This window comes from Camelus bactrianus, chromosome 13 (genome assembly GCF_048773025.1).
Source record: "Camelus bactrianus isolate YW-2024 breed Bactrian camel chromosome 13, ASM4877302v1, whole genome shotgun sequence".
NCBI lineage: Eukaryota > Metazoa > Chordata > Mammalia > Artiodactyla > Camelidae > Camelus > Camelus bactrianus.
The window spans coordinates 29,301,537-29,320,391 of NC_133551.1; the positions used below are offsets into that span (position 1 = coordinate 29,301,537).

The following is an 18,855-nucleotide window of genomic DNA, read 5'->3' on the forward strand; positions in this document are numbered from 1 at the left end:
CATATGTGACTACTTTAATTACAATAAAAATTCAGTTCCTCAGTCATACTAGAGATACATTCCAAAGTGGTCAGTGGCCAATGTGGTTAGTACCTACTGTACCGAACAGTGCAGATATACATAGAATACTTGTATCTCAGGCGTACTGGACAGTACTGATCTAGACATAAGACCCGGTTTGTAGTAGCTGCTTTATACAGTTGACCCTTGGACAACATGGAGGTTAGGGGCATTGACCACCGCACCACCTGCCCCAGTGCAGTACCCAGATTGTAGTCTCAAGTCCACACAGTAAAGAATGTAATTGTAAGGCTGTGGAGAAGGCAAGATGAGGTATTTGGGGTACAGCCAACTATTAGTTCCTGAGATTCATCCTGAGCTGGCTTACCTGCCCTCTGGCTGCAGCCAGACCTGATGGCAGCACTCAAGGTGATGAGCACTGGAGCAGGGGGCTGGGAGGATGGCAGATGGGGCATGCTGTGCTGGCTGGGGGCGCACTGACTTTCCAAACTTTAGGCTTTGCCACTCAGAGCATGAGGGAGCCGCACCTCATCTTTAACTGATCCAGAGTTAACTTGTCACCACAGGAGAAGGTGAGTGGGTGAAGGGAACTTGAGGGGAAAACAGAAAGAGAGATGTGCTGAGGCAGTTCTTCCAGAGGGTCAGCTATGGGAGCCTCATGTGAGGGGAGATAATCTATATTGGAGGGTAAGTAGCCCTCGTGGGTAGGAAGGTAGTCCACTTGGAGGACTGTCAAGGGGCTGGCTGGGTGTCCCAACTTTGAGTTGGGGCCCTTGCTCCCCAACACCTTGTACAGATCTACCACTTGTCCTGCCTCTGCTGTGAGAGCTCTTGGAGGGGGTGGGCTCGAGGCACTGTATCCTGTGTCTTCCTCAGAGGTATAGTGATCTTGGACTCTTTGTCCGTTTTCTGGCCAGTTGGGGTGACGGGGATGTCTGAAGACCGGGGTCACTTGATGAAGGACTTCGTTGATGATCAGGGGCTTAGGTTCTTCTGGAGTGGGCCAGTCTGTCAGGAGCCTATCCAAGGTCAGCTGCGTCTTCTCCTGAGAAAGAGGAGGAAGAAGCTCATATGGCTACACGGAGTAAGCAGCCTTGACAACCGACCACTCCAGGGTACATAAGGCCTCCACGAAGCTAGTCAGCTCAAGGCAGAACACTGTGGGCCTTGACTTGGTAGGTAGGAGAAGCAGTTAACACCACTGGGGAGGCAGACAGGCAGGAGCCATGGACTCCTTCCAACCCGCAACCAGTGAGTGATTCACTGTCCCGCTCAACCTTCAGCTAGACTGTTTCTGGTGAGTCAAACTGCACCAGCTGCTGCTTCTCTAGCATAGAGGGCACAGTGGGTGCAAAGGAAAGGCTGAGCTTGCATCTGTCTGGGGAGGAGGCAAGACTTTTAAAGGGTCACACTAGAGCTGAATGCTGAGAAATGTATAGTATCTTCCAGGTAGAGACGTGGTGGGCAAGGAGAACTGGTCTACTCCGGAACCTGCTAGTTCTTTTTATGACAGGCACACTGAGGCTTCAGAAATAGATGGAGGTCACATGATGAAGGGACTTTCAAGGGATGCTAAGGACGCTGAACTTTGATAAAATTCTGAAAGGTTTTTGGTAGTGTAATATCCTTGTCAGTTCTTCTCTTAAGGAAGACCTCACTGAAATAACTTTTCTGGAAGAAATTTTCATCCTTTTTTCCCTATAGCTAATTTTATCTGTTACTTTTCTTGCTTTATCTCTCTCAACATCTAATTCGTTACCAGCTCTTCAATGTCACATCTTTTCCTCCCAAACTTATTGCTGATTCCTGAGTCCAAGTTCAAGCACTCGCTTAACATTTCTTTTTATAGGTTTATTGGTCTCTCTTTACATCCTCCAAACTACCTTTTACATTGACTGCTTGATCTTTCTGAAGCAGAGCTCCAAAGCCCGCTTTCAGGAAGCCCCTAGTGGCTGTTTTCTCCACTGGATTCCAACAGCAGCGAAGAAACCACCTGTTAGGTTCTTGGCATAAGAGCCTTTATACTGTCAATTTTTTTTAAACATGTCCGTCAGCTATATGCAAGCAGAGACTGTCTTAAGGGAAGAGTAGGATGACAAAAAATAGTCTTGGGATAGGGCAAACCCTGAGGACTAGTCCCAACTCTGAGTCTCTACAACTTGGGAAAACTCAATCTGTCTTCCTGGTCTTGGGTTCCCTCATCCGTCAGATGCCAAGCTGGGCAAGAATGGTTTGGTCTGGAAGGCCTCTGATGCCCTCCCTCTTGCCTGAAGCATGGCAAGTGTCCAAAAAGTACATGACGGTGCTTTCTCAGGGCAGATGGCCTCAAAGGGCCCTGACCACGCAGACGGTATGTGTCCTTCTGTTTTGGGAGCCTGCTCTTCTCCTATCGCTGTGCAAACTGGCCGTGGCACAGTGGTCTGGCTTGGAACATGGCCAGCAGCTGCCAAAGCACTGCCACCACCGATGTGGAGGAGATCACACAGGGTGAGGCTCGTTTTCACAAGGCGAGGCGTTCACTCTGCCTTTGGGAAAGCCTCAACAGAGGCTGCTTCTACAAAGCAGGCCCCTGGCCGACAAGTCCTGAGGCAAGGGCCTCTTGGACCACTTACTATTAGCTCAGGTACATCATGGAAACTATTTAAAGCTTTTACAAGCTCAAAATGGGTAACATCCCCGTGATCCCTTTATGATTGAGCCTTTTCCTCCAGAGCTAAAATCTGTGGGTTTTTTTAGCCACTTCTTAAAAAATGGTTGTGGGACACAAAGCCTGAGAACTCAAAGCACATTTTGTTGGAGGTGAAACACTATTGTGTTTCTGATGTCTGCCTCAGCCTGGCACCAGGAGAGCAGTTTGGGTCTTTAAAAATAGTCTACCCCTTCAAGGGTCAAGTGACCTGGGGCTCTGAGGCTGCCACCTGGCCTTCGGCATAGATGGCATGTTTAAGTTAAATTTTCTGATTCACTGGTTACTTTTGCAAAAGAAATACATGTACATAGTTTTATAAAAATTTTTTTTAAGTTTAAAGGGAATTTGTAATGAAAATTAAGTGGCCTCATGCCTTCAACCACCTCCCCAAAGGCAATCATCATTATCAGTTTCATATTTAGGTTTCCAGAAATATCCTGTGCACATGTGTGCGTGTATGTGTGTGTACAAAATCATCCTCCTTTTTAGAGAAATGAGAACCCACTTTAGACAATTATTATGAACTTTGCTTTTGTCACTTTTAACTATATTAGAGATTTTTTAGACACACAGATCTCATTTTTTTAGTAGTTGCATAACATCCTGTTGTATGGATACACTCGTAAGTTTAACCTGTCCCCTGATGGCAGGCTACATTATGTCCAGCGTTTGGCTTCTATTTCTAATGCTGCAATGAACATACTTATATTGTACAACTTTGGGCACAATTTGCTATTTCTTCCCCTGTGTTACTTTTTCTAACCCTTTATGTGTCTTTCTCAGCATTTCTTCTAGGCTTTTTGTGGGTTCCTCAGTGGCTCCACATGCCTCTCTATCCCCTCATGCCCAGGCAGAGGCAAAGAGACCACGCCGCCAAAGCTACCAGCTTGGGAGCGAGATGTCCGCGACTGACCCAGAGCTGCTTCCCTACTGGGCTATTTCAGGCTTTTAGGACATGGGGCTGTGGAATCTCAGCACTGGGAGAGAGACATCACAGAGCTCAGCTGATTCAACTCCTGGTAACTGAGTCCCCTCTAATACTAACAGTGGCAGCCTCTTGAGTGCATTCCCCTAGCTCATTGCAATACTGCCACCAAATGAGGGCCTGAGTGTGAATATCTCTTGAGTTAGTCTATTCAGCTCAGAGATGTTGACTGCTGGAGACACTCCTCTCACCCTGTGCGCAAGACCTTTCAGAACGTACAGCGTGATGGCAGACGGCACATCCTACTTGTATGTGAGTCCACGGTCCACCAGTTACTAGCTGACTAACACCGGGTAAGTTACTGAGTCCTCTCTGCCTCACTTTCCTCATCTGAAAAATGAGGGTAATAATATTACAACCTCAGAAAGCTGTTGCATAGATTAGCTGTTAGTGCATGAAAACTGTTTTTAAAGTGCCTGGCATATAGAAAGTAATATACGTTATATTTATATATACAAACACAAACACTATGTAATACTATTATATAGCATATGTAATTACATGCCATGTATATCACATACATGACATACACACATAACTGTCATTCTTGCTATTGTAACTTAACAGGGACAAAACCCCTCAAGAGAAAGAGGAGACCTCAAGTATAAATCTTCCTGGGAAGCAAATGAACCATCCCTGCCTTGTGTGACCCATGTGCTTGACATGGCGTCTTACTTAGTCCTCGCAACAGTGTACATGAGAGAGATCGTCAATTCCTGTTTTGCAGAGGGAGAAACTGAGCGCTCATTTCATCTGGCAAGTTGCTCAAGGTCATCGACATAGTAAGTGGTAGAGGTGGCCTTATTTCAGAGGCACAAAACTGTGGTGACTTCAATTCCAGCTGAGACAGACACGGCTGGGACCAGCTCTTTCCCTGAGCAGGGCAGGTAGTGCTGGCCTCTGGCCTGAGGAAGGGTGTGCCTGAGAGAATGCACGGGTGACTGAGGAGAAGCAGCTTGGAGGAGGAGGGAGGGCTGTGAGGTGTGAGACGGTGGGGCTGCCCAGGCCCCGGGCAGTGACAAGGACAGGGGCATCTGCTCTCCTCCCTGTGGCTCCCCTTCAGGGCACGGTCTTGCTCCCTGTTCAGATGCCTTCAGCTTCCAGACCGTGCTCCAGAGGTCGACCCTCTGGCCCACCGTGAGCTGCTCTCCCCTCCTAGGACTGTGCGGCAGCAGCTCCCGGTTTCCTCTGAGCTGCCTCTGAGCTGCCTCTCTTTCCTTGAAACTTTCTCCGTGCACAGTGGAATGACTTACTGGCTTCCTGCCGAGACCAAAATAGTCTGGGCTCTATTCATCTGTTCTGTGCTCAGATAGGACTGGGAACGTCACTGTAAAGCTTCAGTTCTCTTGAACCTGGATGAGCCAATGCTCGGGCTAGTGCTCGGCAAATACACTTGCTTTTTTCTTTCTCTTGAAGTAAGCTGAGGTGGCGGACATGAAGTAAGTGAGGAGGGGAACAGAAGGCATGGAGAGGAATAAAAAGCTCTCAGTATTTCAGTCTTCTGGTTCTAAGCGTCAGAAAACTCTTGTGCACGGGAGTGATGACTCTGATGGTAACCCAGCACTCACGCCTGCAGCTTATCCAGCTGACCTAAGCACGTGGGGTTCCCAGGAACTACAATGGGAGACCCAGGTGTGCTGGTCCCTAGAGCCCCACGACTGGTCATCAGGCTTCATGCCTTACCTCCACAACAGGATATTTCTTGGCCCAAGTGCTGTTCGCTGGATCTGGAATTTCTCTGCTGCACCACTGAGGTCGGAGGGCCAAAAGGAGAACAAATACCCTGCAGGCAAAGAAAACAGTATCTGGTTAGACATGCACACACGGAAGCACGGGTTCCTAGTACAGTGACTTCAGTGCAGGGGTATGCAAATGAGCAACATACGAACACTGCAGGAGAAAGACGACGCACCACCCGAGGCTGGATTAGTCTTCTGTGAAGTTTAGACAGGTGATAAAGACCCGTGATGCAACCACTTAGGCTTTGCTAAATAAACTCTGGAACTTTTGCTTAATGTAATGTTTAGCTATCACTGTCCACCCAAGTACTCATTCAACAAACATTGATTGAACCTCTAATGTATGACCAGCAAAGTGCCACTTGCTGGGGATAAAACAGCAAACAAGAGGACACGGGCAATACCCTTGGGGAGATTACTATTTATGTTTAGTTAATTAGAATGTTTACAAAGAGCTCGTAATAACAAGTAAACTGTTTTGCTAAAAGTGAAAAAACAAAGAATAAAACAGGATACAAGTGGTATAAACAGCTTGGACATAACCAAGTTTTAAAAAAATGCCAAGAAAAAAATACCACATGGAAACATCCAGACTGTTAACAGCATTTGGTGATCAGAGGAAATACATGTCTTTTTTTTTCCTTCTACAGCTCTCTGTTTTTGAAATTTTTTTAAGTGAGTTTATATTACTTTTATGATACAGAAGAAAAAAAATCCTAAAAATGCTTCTTATATGCATGTAACTTAAATATTTTGACTATTTTTTAAAAAATTCAACACCAATATGAAACATTTTTAAAAGCTTGATTTTAATAAGCTTTGGTGTTTAATTTAAAAAAAAGTTTGTTGTGTCTTTAGCCCTTCAAAATGAGATGAGGCCATGTAACTAAGGTTTTCCAAAGACATGTGAGCAGAGGTATCTGTGATGCAGTACAGATCATGCAGATGAGGACCACCAAGGGGTGGTGGACCAATAAAATGGAAGAAAACTGGACCCCGAAATGACTGTGTGGAGCAGACCTGCCAACCAACCTGGATGATTTACCTTAGGACTATTACATGGGAGAAAAATAAACTATTTTATTAAAGCCACTACATTTGGGGCCATCTTTTTCTTTTCTTTTCTTTTTCCATTAACAGCAGAAGCCTCCACCTTAACTGATACTATTTCCATGAAGAGGATCACGTGATCCTAGTTGCCTCTCTGAGTTCTACTTTTTCAAAGTCTACCTAAAGAGGGCTCTGTTTTGAAGTATCGATCATGTATGGGAAAGCTTCAATAAATGTAAAACCTTTTAGACAAGTTCACTGGCCAGTGGAATGACTCTGAGCTAGTTTTATTTTGACCTCTCCCCCTACTTTACACAACGTCTGAAGAAAACTACTGAATAACTCACTTAAAAATGTTCTTCACAAAGTAATACACGTTTAAAGAAATTTTAGAAAATTCAGTTAAACAGAGTCAAAATCACCTATGATTCTATCCCCTGATATAACCACCATTAAGATTTTGGTGTATATCCTTGGGGTGGAGAGTATTAACTGCCATCCCATACCCATTTTCACCTTTTTCTTAGGAAGGGGACCCGATTTACAGGGACGACAATAAGCCCAGCTAAACGGCCACAGTTTTAAGCCTCCCTTGCCTCACCAAGTTCTGGCCAGTGAGAGGTAATCATAAGCGTCATGTGTGACTTCATCACGTGAAGGCTCCTGAAAAGGTAGACGGGGGGCACCTTCCTTCTGCTGCAGGTGTAGAATGCAGGCATGACGGCTGTAGTTCCTGCAGCCATTGGACTGTGAGGTGAACTTGAGGATGGAAGCCCATGTCAGAACAGTGGAGCAGAAGGAGAAGGAGCCTAGGTCCCTGATGACTAGGGAGCTGGTACACCAGCCCTTTACCTGTGTTTACTTCCTTTACCTGTGTAAGAAACTTAGCTAGTTTTTCCTGTTATTTTGCTTTTTATGTTACACACAACCACATTTAATGCTAACTGATATACCCTGTGTGTCTGCGTGCATGTGTGTATGCACTATTTTATAAAAATGAAAGTATCTGTTGCTTTGCAACCTGCTTTTTAAAATATAATATAGCAAATACTCATACCATTTAATTTTCTTCTACATCTTTAATAAATGCATGGTATGCTGTATAGCATGAAATAAATATATTGTGATTTATTTATCCAATCCCGTATCACTGGGCATTTAGGTTGCTTCAAATTGTTTTCCTTTTATAAACAATACTTCAGTGAACATATTTGCCATAAAATATCTGCATACACCTATGATATACTTAGAATAAGTTTCTAGTTGGGAATTGCTAGGTCTAAGTTTTAACATTTAAAAAAATTAACACACACTGTCACCCAAAAAAGTTGAATAAATTAAGTCTGCTACCAACAATTTATGAGAGTGTCCTTTTCTTTGACGGATAGCAGCAATCGCTATTATCATTTAAAAAAAATACATTTACCAAAATTGGCAGTTGTAACAAACTTACTTTTGCCGGAAGCAACGCACTGAGAAAATGCCCACCAGGATGACAGCAATGCAAACGCTCGGTGCCACAAAGGCGCTCCAATTGGCGTTCCCTGAAAGGAAAAGTTAGCAAACCCTGTGACTGAGTTATCTTCAATGAACATTTCAAAATACTGACTGTTGTGTGAACCCACTGGGCTTTACCCACAGCTTGTGGGTAGTGGGCAGCTGGGCTCAAAAACAAGGCCAACTCACCTTTGCCCATTCAGTAGAGAGACACCCAAAGGGGCCAATTCCATGGTTTTTAGGGAGGAACTCCAGCCCTGCAAGGGCTCCTTCCTCTAACAGGGGCAGAAAGGAAGGGAGTGTGTATACAGAGCACTGGCTGTGAACTGGGAGACCTGAGTTCTAGTCCTGGCTCTGCCACTGACTGACGTGTGATCTGTGGACCTCAGATTCTCAATCTATAAAAGGTGGATGATGATATCTACCTTAAAGGTGGTTGTGAAGATGAGATGGTGTATTTAAAGCACACAGCAGTGTATCTGAACACAGGGGGCCTCAAGAAATGGTAGCTATTAATCTTACCAAACCATTGGATAAGCCCTTTATCTAACTAGGGTCTTTGAAATTGCTGATTCCTTCCTATGAACGTTTATTTTACTATGTGTTGGAATTCTTCATTAATTCGTCCAACATTTATTGAGTCTAAACCATGTAACAGGCCAAGTTAGGTGCTGGGATACAAAGATGAATAGAACGTGGGCTCTGCTGTCTTAAGAAGTCACGAATGTAGTCCGGGAGACAGATGTGTAAACATGTGCACAGTAAACCATGATGCCATGGGATACACACAAAAACAGCGTGTACAAGGCAGTGTCACAGAGAATAGCACGGGAAATGGCTTTATGAGCAGCCCAGGAAGGTTTCCTAAAGGCAGGATGCCAAAGTTTAGAGTTGGGTGGGTAGGAGTTGGCTAATTGGACAAGTTAGGGGAGAAAGAACACATGGAAAGAGGGAACAGTGAACATGTCCGCAACCACAGTCTGGTCCTGCTTTCCAGTATAAATGACGAGTGTACGGCAGAGGACGAAGCTAGATGGGTGGACAGGACCAGGTCGTGCAGGGCTTGGTAACGAAGCAGTTTGAATTCTAGCTTGGGGAACCACTGGTGTGTTGCAGTAGCTGGTGGAACATCAGCGCAGGGATCCTGCAGAAAGATTCTTCCCCTGGCAGAGTGAAGGTTGGGCTGGGAGGGAGGGCAAGCAGGGCGACTAGTGGCCAGAGACCTGCCAGCCCCCATGAGAGGTGTGTTCCCAGGGCTGAAACGGGGGAGTTAATGGAGGCAGCCTTGTTACCGCCCCACACAATTGGTACAATCTGACATTAGCATCTGCCTTCCTTCCTGGGCAGATGGGCCAAGTCTGGAGTACCAGGAGTAGAAAAACGTTGAGTCCTGAATCCAATTAACTGCACACAAGTTAACTATCATGGGCGTGCTGGGGGATGTGAAGAGGGCCTGTCGGTTTTCCCCGTCTGGCATTGAACAACAAAGTCCTGAATGATCTACTTGACACTCCATGTCACAAAGCAAGAACAGCTTGTTTTATGTTTGGAGCAGATGCAAACAGGCGCTGCCGGAGAAAACAATGTAACTTAGACAGCGGCGAGAAACGCAGGTGAGCTGGGTCACTTCCTCCTATTCTCAAGTTTAACTTCAGAGACTCAGTCTGAGTTTGATTTGTAGTTTTGCCACTTGCCACCTCTATGATCTTGGGTAATCTTTCTACCCTCACACTTACAAAAAGGCATCCCAGTCCCCCATTCCTTTATTCATTCCATGTTGAGTGCCTGGTGGTGTAGCTGGTATGATTATGTACAGCAGGTGCTTTACATGGTCGTGATCAGGATTAAATGAGTAAAAGTATGGGTTACGTGGGCTGAATTGTGTCCTCCCACCCCCAAAATTCATATACTGAAGCTCTAACCTCTAGAACCTCAGAAAGTGACCTAATTTGGAAAAAGGGTCATTGGTAGAGGTAATTAGTTAAGATAAGCTCAGACTCGAGTAGTGTGGCCCCTAATCCAGCATGACAAGAAGGGGAACAGAAACACACACAAGGAAGACTCCAGGTGACATGAAGGTGGAGATCTAGAAGCCAAGGAATGCCAAAGACTGCCCCGACAGGAGACGAGAGGCGGGGAACAGAATCTCTCACAGCCTTGGGAAGAAACCAATTCTGCTGTCACCCTGATCTCAGACTCCCAGCCTCCAGAACTCTGAGGCAATACATTTCTGTGGTTTAAGCCACTGGGTTTGTGGGTACCTTGTTACAAAAGCCCCAGCAAACTAACACAGCATGCAAAGCACTTGAGGCAGTGCCTGGCGGGTAACAACTATCTGATACGCAACAGCTGTGTTGTCGCTGTTGAGGTTGTCCTCATCATTCACTGAACAGATATTTAGTGAACAAGCACAATGTGCCGGGTGCCGTTCTAGACCTTGACGATGAGAAGAACAGATACCAGCCCCTGCCTAGTGGATTCAGAGTTTTCATCAGGGGTCAAGTGTAGCACATCATGACGGAAATACGGACGTGCATTTGGGAAGGCTTTCTGGAGGAATGATATTTTTGCTGAGTTGCTTTTTGTTTTTTGCTGAGTTTTGAAAAATGAGTAGACATGGTCTCCAAGCAGACAATGAAATGGCAGGGCACTCTAGTTAGAGGACACAGCAAGTGCAAAGGTGGAACAGCAAGAAAGTAGTTAGTGAATTAAAGAAAAATCCGATCATCTCCGTATCAAAGGTAGTGGGACTCCATGCCTATGGAGGAAGCCAGCGTGCACTCCCACCTCTAAAGACGGTTCTTACCTTGCAGACAAAATTCCCTCTCATTTCCCTGGGGGCTTTCGCCAGCCGCTGTCAGAGCTGTCATCCACAGGACGTATGTCACTCTGGGGCGCAGGCTGTCTATGGGATGTGAATTTGGGGAGTCCCTGTAGGGAATTTCTGAAAGAAAGATAAAGAAGGAAAGCAACATATTAAAGGAAATATTTGAATGTGGGCTTTTACTCATTTTTATTTGTTGATGTTTCATTTAATTTGAAAGAGAAAAGCACATTGCTGTCTTAAAATAATCTTAATTCATTAGTACTTAATATTTTAAAAGGCCTTGGACACTGTCATTTATGGAGGCCCCACTTCACAGCTTATCAAAAGAACCATTTTTTCCTGTGGTAAAATCTTTTGAAAGAATTTTTTTTTATCATTTTGTTTTTGAAATTATTTAGCTGCAGAAACTCCTTTTGTTTCCCATGACTATAATGTTTCCAACATTTATCAGGTGTATCTGAGAACGCTCGGGGAGGAAATTAAATGTTCAAATTGTTGTCACTGGAATTCTTAAGAAAGTTAAGTTTAATAATTAATGAAATAGTCATTTAAGTAACATTTACTAATTTTGATTTCCTGCTTCTCTCTCTCTTTCTTTCTTTCTTTCTTTCTTTCTTCCTTTCTTTCTTTCTTCCTTCCTTTCTTCCTTCCTTCCTTTCTTGTGATTTCTGGGCACTGGTCTTAGTGAGTTTAATATGACAATCTACTTAAATTTGACATAAAATCTAAAAATGAGAGCAATGGTACTTAGATTTATTTTGGCAGTTTAAGCCTAGACTGACAGTTCCTTATGCTCTCAACACCCCTGCAGAGTCTCAGCAGGGAAGATTTTGTTTTTTGAGCAATGCATTGACATCATTTTTTTTCTCCAAGAAGCATGAATATCAGTGGCCTTCAGTAAATTGGCAGTCTCCTCCTGCAGGGATCTTCTGGGTGGGAGTTTTGGAGTGACCCCTCAAAAGCTGGTGAGGACTGTAAAATCAAGGCCAGAACTTTGACAGGTGAGGCCTCCTGGGTTGCTCAGCCGACCTGCACCTGTGCTAATGATCAACGTGGAAACCAGAACTCAGCACCGTGTGCCTTAACATCATTCCTGGCTGATAAACCCCAGGGCAAGTCAGATTTTGCCCTTTTGCTGAATTTACTTTAACAGTCACAAATATTTACTGAGCGTCTGCCCTGGATAAGGCACCAAGGCACAGAATCTGCCTCAAAGGGTTTACAATCTAATGGGGAAAACAGACCCCTTGCACTCCACTACCTGTGCTTATTTGCTGCAGGATGGAGCCCTGCATTGTTGCATCCACTCCACCCAAAGGCCTGGGCAGATCATTTAAGAGCTATGACCATCAGAGCAATTTCACATCCTATGGTGAAAAAAGCCTACTCTACCCTGATGAAACTTCTTGCACAGATTTCAGCTATATGACTGAACTAAAATGTCTCTCACTCCTAAGGCAGGGGATTACAAAGTTAATTTGGGGGAGGCCTTCTGCTCATCTTGCTGCAGCAAAGCACAGGAGAGCATCAGGGAGTCCGCTGTCTAATCGTGTGAGGGCATCCTTAACTCTGGGAGTGAATGAGACGCTGGAACAGAGGAGAAGGGGTTTGAATGGTTTGCTAGGCCAAAAAAGTCTATACACAAACACACACATACACATGTGTAAATCTGAAGAATAAAAATAGAAACTACGGGGTTGCGGGGAGCAGTGAGGGGGGCGATGGTGTCAGCAGTGTGGTTGGCAGATAGGCTAAGTTGAGTAATGGGAGAAAGAAGTCACACAGGAAATACTGGTTTTCGACTCCTGGGTCTGGACTATGATCTCTGGCAGAGATAAAGGAGGCCATTCAGCCCTCGCAATCTGAAACTTGAGGCTCAGGGTGGTTAAATGACAAAGGCACCAGTTCAGGAATACGCGGTGGCTGCCAATCATCTGAAAGGTCGCCAGTAAGAAGGTCAAGTGGTGCCAGGTGAAGCAGCTGCATGGCGACTAGAAATCAGCCTTCACCCAACCAGCTGCATTGGTTTAACAAAGCGCAGGGCAGTACTTACCCCCTTGTTATTGAAAAAATACTGTCTTATTAAGCACCTACTGTGCGCCTGGCTGTGTTGTAGGTACAGGGGAGACAACGGTGAACAAATTGCCATGGCTTCCACCCTCCTGTTGGCCAAAACAGCCAAGGGATAGCACGCAGAACGTGTGAGCCCGCAGAGCAGTGCACTTGCTACGGGTGCACATGGTAGCACCAACAAGCTTCCAGAGGAGTGGCTGTGCCCCAGCATTACCCACGCACCCCCCCAACCCCAGGCAGGGCCAAGTGCTCCTGCCACACTCTGCATGGCCTCATGGTGGGCAGAGCCAGAGACACCCCAGACAGGGCCCCCCCACCCCGAACACCATCCTCCTTTCACTGTTGGGGTGCCCTTCTGGTGTCTTTCTCCTTCTTCCTCAACCTACTGCCCTCTACCACTCTCTAGAAACTGCACTTGTGGGCTCACCACAATAATTTCTGGCTGCCAAATGCACTAGGCAGTTTTCAGTCCTTGATCATAGCACTTACATCACTTTTGTGCACTTTTCCATCTCCCTGGGTAGACTGTGAGCTCTCTGAAGGTAGGGAGCAAACAGGTCTTGTTCATCTATCAGTGTTAAAAGGGAAACAATCTATACTAGTGTAAAATAGGGCTTTGAATCTGCACTGTCTCCACTTTAAACTTATTTTAAAATACACTTACATAGACTATATTCATCAGATTTGTTGCAAATAAGGTAGGTAATTTCTTCAACATCTACAAGACCAGGTTTAAGAACCATTTAACTGTGTTGTAAAAAGTCATCTTGGTTTAAATTCTGTCGAAATGAAAATTTTCGGGGGAGCAAATTTCACTGGAAGCATTCCAAACGGCCCATGATGAGATCAACTGATTCATCACCTTTTGGGTTGCATTTCAGAACTGACTTACCCTGACAGTGGGGAGCAGCTCTGTTCAGTGGTAAATTGCGTTTAGCAAGGTGGGTTATTCAGTGAATTACTGTAAGGTCTTACAGTGGAATACTCCAGAGCTGTTAAAAAAAAGAATGAGACAAGTCCACATGGACTGATGTGGAAAGGTCTCAGTACATATTATTGAAAGACAAAAGTAAGGTGCAGATCAGAATACAGATAATTATTCCAAATGTACGCTAGTATATGCATTAAGTTTTTTCTGGAAGAACATACCAAGAACTGCTAATAACCTAAATATGTAGGAAGGGATAATTTCCACCTTATATTTTTCTGAACTATTTGAATGCTTTTATTATTCACAAATATTATTTATATAATAAGAAATTAATTAGCCTTAAAGGTCATAACTTTTAGAAAAGCAATACTGCAGCTCTAAGGTCAAGAGAGAGGACTAATTATTCAAGTTCCCCAGGTAAAAATCACTCTGCAGGCAGCCCTCTGGCACCCACATCTCAGGCTGGCTTTGTTACATTCTTCTTGGACCTAAGAGCTCTTATGAAGGAATAAAATTGTTGCTTCTTTATGATAAATGCTTCTGAAAGAAAGCCAGCTGCCCGTGAAATACTAAAGAGAAGCTCAAGCCAGGAAAAACAAAACAAAACTCTGAGTAAATCAAAGATTAGAACATTAAATCTGCCAAGTAACTTGGAGCTGCTCTGTGAATGAGTGATGAAATCATTTGAGATAATGTTCCAGCCAGAATTTAATTGCTTTAGTCTTATAGCATAATTATGGGTCATAAGGAGTTACTTAAATTGTATTTTATCCATTTAAGGAGAAAGTAATATGCTATGATGATATTTGCAAATGCAGGGATTCAAAAGGTTCTCCAAATGCATTCCCTGCAAACCTCAAGGGCCTAATGTAATAGTACCGAAGCGTTTTTATTGCTTTTTGAAATTCTATCTCCCTAAACGAGTAAGCTCCTTGAAAGCCTCGTCTATTATCTTCATTTCTTCAATTTGCTTGGCATGTAACATAGACTCAGTAGCTTTGTGTATGTGAATTGTGTGTGTGTGTTTAGATGTCTTTTATTCTTCTTCATTCAGTTAATTTCACAAATATTTACTGAGCACCTACTAAGTGCCAGGCAGGGTGTCAGCACCTGCACATGCTTGTGTTTTCCCGACACCTAAACAAGAGAGGCCCCGCTGCCTTTGTGTCTCACACATACCACAAAGCTGAGGCTGGGAATTGGAGTCCCGTTCTTTCCAGTATATCCTGTAATGGAGGATGCAGCCCATTTGCTCCCGGGCTGGAATTTCGTCCCATGAAATTAAAACGCTCCCCTTTTCCTCTGAGATGGCATTAATGTGGGGGCCACTCAGCGGTGCTGTGAAGTAGAACACAGGAGGCTATTGTCACCCTCCAAATCCAAACCATTAAACTAGAGCAAAGTTGGGCAAAGGTCCCAAAACTCACCTTTGTGCTTGGAGTCACCCTGGATGGAGCTGCACCCTCCCTGGTCCCCTGAAAGCGCATGCACGTGGATTTCATAACAGACGAAGGGTTTTATGTTTTCTGTAAAGAAGAGGGAGTCTTATAACAGCTGTTAACATCACATGTAAGTCACTAAAGGGAGCCATTTAAATCATGGTATTTCTTGCCTCTCTTAGTTTGAAGATAGTTCAAGCAGTCTGGACTGACGGTAAAGGGATGACTGAAATACAAAGTGTCAGCAGTGTATTTGCTATGGCACCGTCTTCTGGAAGCCACTGCTCCCGATGATGAACAAATGTCCTCATGGTGAACAAATAAGCAAACCTGAGTTATTGCCAGGGTCACTGTGATCGAGGAGGCAAAAGCTATTCCGGTTCCAACAGGATTTAAAGATAACCACACAGACAGCTTTTGAAACAAAACCCACTTTCAAGGAAAAAAATCTGACTTCTTCAAATAAATTATCTGCTGTTTACAGAAAAGTACGGCTGATACTTCGCAGGCATAGAACCTGACTGGCTCTTCTAATTCCGGAGATGCTTATCAGGATCTGACCGCAGTGTGGGATGATACCTTTGGGCGTGACTAATCAGGGCAGGCTCAGTGCAATGTACCCCCGTTCCTCCCCCTCCCTCCCTTTCCCCCACCATGTTCCACTCAGATCCCAGGTGCTTCACAGCCTGGGAAGATCTGGAAGATACCTGGGAATGTGACTACTCCTTCCTAGCTTTTAAACCGCCACGCTTTGCAATTTTCTGTCAGCCATGAAGTTTATTGGCAAGTCATTCTTCCCTAACAAAACTCTTTATTTCCATCAACCTCAGATTTCTACTTCCTGTAAAAAGGCCCCTCTCATAGACACTGTCCATCACATATCTTTAGAGTCCCAATGAAAATGTAAAGGAAAATGGTTATTCCTACCAGGCAATGGTAGCATCATGCAGTCAGAGTAAGGACTCTCTCCCATATTGTCCAAAGTCCTGCCGGAGAGACACCTGGTCCCCTACTCTGACAGCTGATTAGCACTGCACATTTTCATTCTGGGAAGAGGAGTTTTACATCACAGAATAATTTACTAAACGGTGTGTGTTTTATATAAAAATCCATTGTCCTTTAAATACACACACACACACACACACACACACACATACAATTTATATACTGCAACCAGGCAGTATATAAAACTCAGACGTGCAAACAGTGCTATGAGAAGGGACCATGAGGAAATCAACGCTCACACCATGGGTGAGTCCCACTTTGTATTCATGAACCAAGCTAAATGGAGCAAGGCTGCAATCAGCTTAGTCCTGTAATCCAAAGATGCTTTGTGGGTGGCATCCAGACCCAGAAGCCCAAAGGGTGACAGGAAATCTGGAATCATATTTCATCTGGGAGGTGCTGGTGCCTGGCTGCTCTGTCTCTAGTTCTGGAAGGGCCCAACCAACCCCTGCGCCATGTGGGAGTTCCGGATGAGCTTGCTGGGCAGACAGCTTCGCTGCATCCTGCCATGCAAAGCGTGAGTTCAGGGCAGAGGCCTTGGGAACTGCTGCATCGGGAGCTGTGGGCTCCTTCTTGTGAAGCCTCCCCTAGTGGGGGAGGGAGGAGAGGGTGGTTATAACCTGGCTGGCGTTTCCCTTAGAGTAGTGTCCTCTTGAGCTCGTTCCCCGCTTCTGACCTTACAAACTCCTGTTTTACTGGCAAATTCTGACATGAACACTCCGTAATCATGTCTGCTCCCCACCTCAAAAATTCCTTAGCCTTTGCTGCTCAGCGGATGGAGCCCACACTCTTTAACATTTTCATTTCTTTCTACCTTCTAGCCTCAACTTACAGGCTCACTTCCTGAGACTCCATGCATACAGACACCTGGCATCCTTGGGCAAAGGCTGTGTCTCCGTTTATAAACCATGTCTTAGGTGGTTCATCTATTAAATGTGGAAGAAGGCAAACATTAAATGATCAGTAACGAGGAGTAGTCAGAGGAGGTATGAGGGGAGCGTGCAGAAGAGGGACCTGAATAGCTAGGCATCAGGGAAGGTTTTCTAGACACCGTGATGTCTACACGTTTGCAAAAGGAGTCGCTCTGTAAGGTTGGAGCCATTTTCACCCACACAAGGCAGGACTGATGGTCTCTAGCCTAGGCCCCGCTGACCTACAATCCAGGAGTTGGACTGCACTGGGACCAGCTCCAAAACACCCACCTCTGCCCCAGCCAGATGCTGGGAAAAGACTGGTGAGGGTCTGATGGCAATGGGTCATCTCACCCACTGGAGGGGATTACTCTGAATTCATGATAAATATGAATTAGTTAAGTGTTAAATATTCATTTCCAGAATGTAACATCAGTACAAACTAATGGTTAAGTGTTTTCAAGTAGGAGAACAACTTGAATTAATATAATTATTTTACCCAGTATTATTCATTTTAGTCAGATGAGTATGTCTAAAGTGCTTAAAAACATCTTAGTTTCCTAGGTATGGAAAATATTCTGTCTTGTCATCTCTTTTATGCATTTTGTGTAGAATTACAGAATATCTAAAAGGAAAGAACTGTAGTAACCATATGGTTCAAACTATCCCAAAGAGGTAAATCCTAATACAGTTTATAATAGGAGTTTACAACTATATAGCAGTTTGGAGTTCAGTAAATGCCTTTTCTATTTGTTGTTTCATCTGACTTGATGGGTATAATGGCCCTTAAGGAAAATTGGCCCCATTGCAACAACTCTAGTGGTTTCCACTCTAGGGACAGAGAACACACCACCTTGGCGGCAATCAGTTGTCCTATTAGAGACCATCATGTGTAAGGGGAGTTCTTTCTCAGAACTGAACTGACACCTGTCTTCTTCTCATTTCTATGCAGGGGACCTTAGTTTTGGGCTCCAGACCAACAAAGGACACATCCTCTTTCTTATGTACACGTCAAAGTCAGTAACCGCCGTCACATTGCTCCACCCCCATCTAGAATTCTCTTCTGCAGGCTAAATGGTTTCCACATTAAAAGTTCCAGACCCCTGATGGCTTGCTCACCTTCCTCTGATGCTCGCTGGGTCATCCAGGCAGCATTCTCTTTAAGTACAGTTATTAAAACTGAACACAACCCACTAGAAGTCTGAGCAGCTAGACTCGAAAAGAGGCCCACAGTTAAGGAACAGCTCATGTATTATCAAGAGTGTGTTCTGTTTATTTCATTTGTGAAAGTCTTGTCTCCTTAAGTGGGGCATGTGTATCCCCTTGGACAGGTGTAATGGTTGTTATGGTAGAATGAAAACTGTATAGGATTTAGAGTTTGAAAACCTATTACAGTCCTAGCTGCATCACATATAAAAATAATAAGCTAAATTATTAAGCACTTAAGATGTGTTAGGCATCATTCAAAATGATTTCTCTTTGAGTTAGTCCTCATAATAACCCAGTGAGGTAGGTAATATTATTACCCCCATTTTACAGATAAGGAAACTGAGGCACAAAGAAGTTAAGTAATTTGCCCTAGAGCATACAATCTAATAAGTGACAGAGCCAGAACTCAAATCCAGATAATCTGGCTGCAGAACTTTTAATCATGGTGCTGAGCTTACACTTTAAAAATCGCGTTGACA

The 18,855-nt window shown here is 44.4% G+C and overlaps 1 protein-coding gene and 1 long non-coding RNA gene across 5 annotated transcripts in view; one reads left to right on the plus strand and one right to left on the minus strand.

Annotated features, from left to right (window-relative positions):
• The window catches only part of IL12RB2 (interleukin 12 receptor subunit beta 2), a 68,306-nt gene continuing 49,451 nt past the window's right edge, over positions 1-18,855 (minus strand). For 3 of the 4 annotated variants that reach the window (XM_074376267.1, XM_074376266.1, XM_074376268.1), the window contains 6 exons: positions 15,240-15,338; positions 14,992-15,150; positions 10,788-10,925; positions 7,938-8,028; positions 5,379-5,478; positions 1-1,066 (listed from right to left, as the gene is read on the minus strand). In XM_074376267.1, the coding sequence (XP_074232368.1) occupies positions 527-1,066; positions 5,379-5,478; positions 7,938-8,028; positions 10,788-10,925; positions 14,992-15,150; positions 15,240-15,338 (1,127 nt within the window). In that variant the 3' untranslated portion in view covers positions 1-526. The remainder of the gene's footprint in view (positions 1,067-5,378; positions 5,479-7,937; positions 8,029-10,787; positions 10,926-14,991; positions 15,151-15,239; positions 15,339-18,855) is intronic. The other variant, XM_074376269.1, reaches the window with a different exon arrangement.
• Positions 1,073-6,526, plus strand: LOC141579572 (uncharacterized). The gene is made up of 2 exons (XR_012511166.1): positions 1,073-3,988; positions 4,263-6,526. It is a non-coding gene; the product is annotated as an uncharacterized LOC141579572 (long non-coding RNA).